Source organism: Apium graveolens, unplaced genomic scaffold, assembly GCF_009905375.1.
Source record: "Apium graveolens cultivar Ventura unplaced genomic scaffold, ASM990537v1 ctg7827, whole genome shotgun sequence".
NCBI lineage: Eukaryota > Viridiplantae > Streptophyta > Magnoliopsida > Apiales > Apiaceae > Apium > Apium graveolens.
The window spans coordinates 43,272-50,490 of NW_027420664.1; the positions used below are offsets into that span (position 1 = coordinate 43,272).

Consider the following 7,219-nt stretch of genomic DNA (forward strand, 5'->3'; position numbering starts at 1 on the left):
AGGTTTATGAAAAGTATCATTTCTTTCAAAAGGTCCATTGACAAAAGAGGTAGATTAATGGATCTAACATGTAAATCCTTCTCAATAATATTTGTAAGAACTATTAAAAAACATATATAAATCAAAGATAGAGATAAATAGTTTACCATCAACATGATCCACAAGAATTAAGATGCACATATATAAATCACAAAACATAGAATTCAATACAACAATAGATAATAATTTTATCAAATAATGAGAATTATAGAAGCACAAAAATAAAATCTTAAGATTAAATATAAAAAAGCATAATTTCACAACAACAAAACTAGCTACACAATTTTAAAAGCTATATACCTCTTTCAAACGATCTGCTGGAGCCTATACTCACCTCTGTAGCAATGAAATGTTTTAGCCTACTAAATACTTATAAAAATATGTTCGTGAACAATCTTTAATAAAATCATAATATATAAGTCAAATTATAAAATCATAATAAGTCAAATTATGACGACATTATCTGCATAAACTTTTAAATTTACATGCAGAAGCATTCAATTTTGTCATTATGATTAAAGATAGAGATAAAAAGGTTACCATCAACAACTTCTTTTTGTCTTTATTTGAGTAATTTAAAATATTTAAAAATTATGTAACTTAATATTTGGTAGTAATGCATTTATCTTTCTTATCAAACGCAGAAGAGGCCACTAATATTTAATTGTGTCAAAATATTTACTCTCTAAATGCCCCACCCACCGCCCAACCACCATCCCCCCACCCCCACCTCTCACCCATCCAATTGTTAATGTTTATGATATTGTGTTTGACACACACTTTAACATAAATATAAAATATATCTCTATAATTTATTTTTATTTTTTTATTTTTTAAATAAATATTTAAAATATTCTACTTTTATTTTTTTTCTAAAATAATATAATTATACTTTACATTAATCTTAAAATATTTTTCGTAACACTCTCCCACAAACACATTAACAATTGGGTGAGATGCTAAGTACATTTACACTTTAATTTTTAAAAAACTACTCTTACATACATGTTAAAAATTGGTGGGACGATGTTAGGGTGGGGACAAAGAGAGTACATTTCAGTTTTAATTCTTAAAAATGCACAGACGTACTTGTTTGAAATAGTCACATTAATTTGAAATTTTATGAATGTATGTTATATATAAGTTTGGTGTATAATTGATATGTACTATAGTATATTCACTTTTCAAGTTTAAGTAGCAGAATAATATTGTTTTATTAATGTAAAATTTGAATATTTCATAAAAATTAAGCATATTTTGTTTATATTTTTAGTTTTGATAAAAAAGATTTTAGTAAGCTGTGAAATTACCTTAATCAACTTATAAACTAAATGTTCTTAACCTCCTTTACATATCCCTTTGGCTGAGTCGCACACCTCCAGCGACTCAGTAATCATTGTTTTCACGTCTAAATGATGAACTTGCCAATTATTTTTGGTTGACACAGCCAATAACAAACGAACAGTTTCCAACATCTCACTAGTGCAAAAATCTCATGGTGGTCTATCTTGTGCTCTTGAGCATATCCTTTTGCAACCAATATTGTTGGGCTTGGGCTTAATCTAAACATATTTATTTGAGTTTATGTTATTGAATAAAAAGTCTCGATTATTGTAGTTGGTTATAGTAGTGTGCCGCAAGTTTAGGATTAAAATAAGTGAGAGATAAATTAGGATCAATTATCCTAGTTTATAGAACAATTCTGTTACAAGTTGTTTAAGTAGCAATGCTGGTTTATTCTGTAAGATCTCATCAATTGTAAGAATTTCATACAAGTAATCAATCAAATATTAGCTGTGTTATCTCTTTCTTTATTTGCTCTAACATCTAGTATCAGAGCACTCAAGTCACCTGTGAAACACGATCGTGGTTAAACAGTGAAATGGAAGCTAGCAAGAACAAGGAGGGGTCATTTGGACTGAGTTATCCTATGCTAACTAAGACGAACTACACCACATGGGCCATCAAGATAAAAGTCTTTATGCAGGCACACGGTGTTTGGGATGCAATAGAACCAAAGGATCCAAAGGGTACAGTCGAAGAAAAAACAGACAAGCGAGCACTAGCCATTATCTATCAAGGGATTGCAGATGACATGCTGTTAACGATAGCAGAAAAGAAAACATCGAAGGAGGCTTGGGGGGCTATAAAAATAATGTGCCTAGGTGCGGATAAAGTAAAGAAGGCTAAAGCTCAGACCCTAAAATCAGAGTTTGAGTCTCTAAAGATGAAAGACACTGAAATGTTGGATGACTTTTGTATGAAATTAAACGGCTTGGTTTCGAAAATCAGGGCGTTAGGAGAGACAATTGCTGAAGAGTATGTCGTTAAAAAGCTACTAAGGGTTGTCCCAACTAAGTTCCTCCAAATTGCGTCTGCAATCGAACAATTTGGTAACTTAGACACTATGTCCGTGGAGGAGGTCATTGGTTCTCTTAAAGCCCATGAGGAACGCTTGGGTGGACAAACGGAGAACAACGAGGGGCAGCAACTACTCTTGACTGAGGATGAGTGGCTCAAGAGAGAAGGCAACGACAGGAAACTTCTTCTCACTCGAGAAGAGTGGTTGAAGAAGTCAGGAAAGGCTGGGCAAAGCAGTGGTAGTGATTATCACACAAGGGATAACCGTATGGCTCGAGATAGAAGCCAGGTGAAATGTTACAATTGTGCTGCATATGGACACTTCGCTTATGAGTGTCGTAAGCCTAAGAAGAACAGGCCACAAAGAGGGGAAGCAAATATGTCATTTATAATCGACGAAGAACCTGCACTCTTGATGAATTTATGCGAAAACATCAAACCTGATGTGATTGGCATTACCGAGGATAAGATTATAGTAAACATCAAGGAGAGAGATGAAAACGTATGGTATCTTGATAATGGAGCTAGTAATCACATGACTGGACTGTCGTGAGAAATTTGAAAAGCTTGACAGGACTGTGAAAGGGGAAGTGAAATTTGGTGATGGCTCAGTAGTCCAAATTCAGGGCAGAGGTTCAATCAAATTCCTGTGCAAGAATGGGGAGACCAGAATTTTAAGCGAAGTCTGCTACATACCTACTTTGTGAAGCAACATCATCAGCTTAGGACAGCTCTCGGGGGAGGGAAATAGAGTTGTCATGAACGGAGAGAAGCTGTGGGTTTATGATAGTTGTGGAAGGATGCTTATGCAAGTCTAAAGGTCTGCAAATCGACTCTATAAGATTCACATTCAGGAAGCTAAACATTATTGTCTACTAACAAAGGGTGACGAGGAAGCATGGTTGTGGCATAAGAGACTCGGACACGTAAATTTCAAGGAAATGCAACTGTTATCAAAGAATCATATGGCTCATGGTGTACCAAACATTGTTCACCCCAAAGAAATCTGTGAGAGTTGCCTTATGACAAACAAACACGTAAGCCTTTTCCAAATAAATCTAATTTTATTGCTAAGTCTGCTCTAGAATTGATACATTTGGATTTATGCGGTCCTATATCCCCTTCCACACCGGGGGGGAACAATTATTTTATGCTTCTTGTTGATGACTACAGCCGTATGATGTGGGTTTATTTCCTTAAACACAGGAATGAGGCACTGAATTATTTCAAGAAGTTTAAAGTTCTTGTTGAGAATTGAAAATGACAGGGTATTCAAGTTTTAAGAACCGATCGAGGAGGCGAATTTTGTTCAAAAGAGTTCAACCTTTTTTGTGAGGAACATGGCATACTTAAGCACTACACGGAATCCTACACACCACAACAAAATGGTGTCGTAGAGCGCCGGAATCGTACAGTAGTTGCCATGGCATGAAGCATGCTCAAGGAAAGACAGGTGCCAGCTACTTATTGGGGAGAGGCAGTCACTCATGCCATTTATATTTTAAACAAGCTGCCAACACGAGCAATGTCGAATCTTACTCCTCATGAAGCCTGGTTTGGAACAAAACCAAACTTGCATTATGCCAAAGTATTTGGTTGTACTGCTTATGTCAAGATTCCAGCTGTACACACAAAAAAACTCGATGATAGAAGTCGACTAATGGTTCATTTTGGCAGAGAAGCTGGAACCAAGATATTTCGACTGTTTGATCCTATAACTGGCAGTATTCACATCAGCAGAGATGTGTTTTTTCAACGAACAGAAAGCCTGGAATTGGGATGACTCTATTAAATCTGCGCCTAACAGCGGTGCACACTTTATCCTGGAAAATGATCCCACCGAACCTGAGAATTCTAGCGAAGAAAAAAACTGACAGTACAACACCTACCACTCCAGACACGACATCTTCTGATGAAACTGCAGAAACACCGCCCCCAAGGCTCCGCTCACTTGCAGATATTTATGACCACACGACTGAGGTGGAATTAGCTGAAGATGAACTTATGTTAATGGGTATTGATGAACCCATTTCTTTTGAGCAGGCTGTTGAGGACGATGCCTGGAAGACAGCAATGGATAATGAAATCGCCTCTATTGAAAAAAACAATACTTGGCAACTAGTGGATCTTCCAAAAGGGCATAAACCTATAGCACTTAAATGGGTTTACAAGTTGAAGACTGATCAAAATGGAGCTATCACTAAACACAAAGCCCGTCTTGTGGCTAAAGGATATGTTCAACGTCATGGAATCGATTATGAAGAAGGCTTTGCCCCGGTTACTCGACTTGAAACAGTCCATTTACTCCTTTCATTGGCAGCTAAAAATGATTGGGAGATTCACCATCTTGACATTAAATCTGCTTTCTTGAATGGTGTTTTACAAGAGGAGGTTTATGTAACACAACCCAAAGGCTATGTCAAAAACGGCTCCGAACATCAAGTTTATAGGCTTCCCAAGGCTTTGTATGGGCTTCGTCAAGCCCCTCGAGCGTGGTATGCTCGTCTCAACCAGTACCTTCTCACACTCGATTTTGTTAAATGCCCATATGAGCATGCTGTATATACTCAGAAGGATGGAGCTCATTCTCTAGTTGTTGGTGTCTATGTCGAAGACTTATTAGTTACTGGCTCATCTCTGTCACACATTGCCAAATTCAAGGGGGAAATGAATCGTGAATTTGACATGTCTGACTTAGGGCTGCTGTCTTACTATTTGGGGTTGGAAGTTACTCAAGACAAGGAGTTTATTGAACTCAGGCAGTCGACTTATGCGCAGAAGGTGCTCGAATAGGCAGGCATGGCAGAATGTAATAGTGTGAGATATCCTATGGAGTACAAGATACAATTACATGCTGACAGCTCGGGTGAAGTTGTAAATCCTACGCAGTTTAAAAGCATTATAGGCGGGCTCAGATACCTAGTGAATACAAGACCTGATATTGCTTATTCTATAGGGATTGTTAGCAGGTTTATGGAAAGGCCTACACAGCTGCACATGAACGCAGTTAAAAGGATTTGTCGATATCTGAAGGGAACGCTACAGTACGGACTAATCTACACAAAAGGCCAAGGAAATTATATACTTTCGGGTTTTTCGGATAGTGACTTAGGAGGGAGTATGGATGACCGAAAGAGTACGGGAGGAATGGCTTTCTATCTTGATGAGAATTTAATTACTTGGGTGTCACAAAAACAACGGTGTGTTGCACTCTCTTCGTGTGAGGCTGAGTTTATGGCGGCTACGGCGGCTGCCTGCCAGGCGATTTGGTTGCAGCGGGTACTGAGTCATATCATGGGCATCAAGGTTGCTCCTGTCACATTGTACATTGATAATAGGTCAGCTGTGGACTTGGCACGTAATCCAGTTTTCTATGGACGAAGCAAGCATATTGACTTGCGCTATCACTTCATCCGTGATTGTGTTGAACAAGGATTGATAATTATAAGACATGTCCGCACGAATGAACAACGAACTGACATCCTAACGAAGGCATTGGCAATATCCAAGTTTGAGAAGATGCGTCAGTTGCTTGGTGTCAGAAAGCTGGAGAATGTTTAGATTAAAGGGGAGTTATGTTGGGCTTGGGCTTAATCTACACATATTTATTTGAGTTTATGTTATTGAATAAAAAGTCTCGATTATTGTAGTTGGTTATAGTAGTGTCCCGCAAGTTTAGGATCAAAATAAGTGAGAGATAAATTAGGATCAATTATCCTAGTTAATAGCACAATTCCTTAATGATATAAAGTATAAGAATATAAGATATAGATATAAAATTACCCATTTTTCCTTTGTAATATCATTATTATTAATTTTAGTACACATATTATATATGGTGCTGGATTGACCCGTTGTGAGGTACTACATGTTTATAGTGTCATAAGTTAATCTCACAGTAATAATGATGTATTGGTCTTTTGACTTGAAATCATTATATTTCTATACGAGAATTAATATACTTTGATACTATTGAAAGTTATCCTTGACCGGGTAATAATAAAAGTAGAGATCGGGTACATTATGAATCGTATGAGAAATATGAATGATCTAGATGGGATTTAGCCCTCATGTATTAAAGGAGTGATATTATTGGCCCTTGATTGAGTAAGACTATAAAATGCATGGTCGTGCTCAAATACTGATTTGTTTAATAGTTTACTCATTGATCAAGGAAAGAAGGATTGAACGTTAACGGAGGATGACACAATGCATGCCTCGAGTTTGATCTATAATATAAGGCTAAAGGGATTATATTACATTGTACATTATTCACGAAAGGTTTAATTGATCACTGATTAAATAATTAATACTTGGGTAACAATGATGTATTACTAGATGCCGCTCATTGTTTATGATTTGAAATTAGATTTAAAATTGTTGCCAACGTAACAATAACCTAAAGGGTCGCACAAAGAATGATTGAAGGATTATTTAATTTAAATTCGGACTTAAATAAAATGTAAGTATTTCGAATTATTTGTTATTAATTAAGTGTGACTTAATTAATTAAATAAATAGGAAATTCGAATTTAATATTGCATGACCAATTTTTTAGATATATTATGTTATGTTATTCAGCACTGCATGTTTCATCGATAAATTATTTATTTCTTTGAAGTTGCTTTTATGTCTTTGGTTTCTTTTATGCACACATTATTTACTTTCAAGTTCTATCTAGTTTTGTGATTTTTATGGTCATTCCGGCTTATATTTGATTATCTAGATATGGTGATGGTATGTAGTTAGTGATGCCACTGGTTATTGTGATGGTGGATACGTGGTGAAAAGTGGTCGCTAAGTAGTCGTTCCTGTGATA

At 36.3% G+C, this 7,219-nt stretch overlaps 2 protein-coding genes across 2 annotated transcripts; both read left to right on the forward strand.

Annotated features, from left to right (window-relative positions):
- The first annotated feature begins 1,921 nt into the window (after nt 1-1,921).
- On the forward strand, nt 1,922-2,953 carry LOC141704432 (uncharacterized). The gene has a single exon (XM_074507671.1). The coding sequence runs from the start codon at nt 1,922-1,924 to the stop codon at nt 2,951-2,953; it is 1,032 nt and encodes a 343-aa protein (XP_074363772.1).
- Nucleotides 2,954-5,199: 2,246 nt separating this feature from the next.
- On the forward strand, nt 5,200-5,961 carry LOC141704433 (secreted RxLR effector protein 161-like). The gene has a single exon (XM_074507672.1). The coding sequence runs from the start codon at nt 5,200-5,202 to the stop codon at nt 5,959-5,961; it is 762 nt and encodes a 253-aa protein (XP_074363773.1).
- The last annotated feature ends 1,258 nt before the right edge of the window (nt 5,962-7,219 follow it).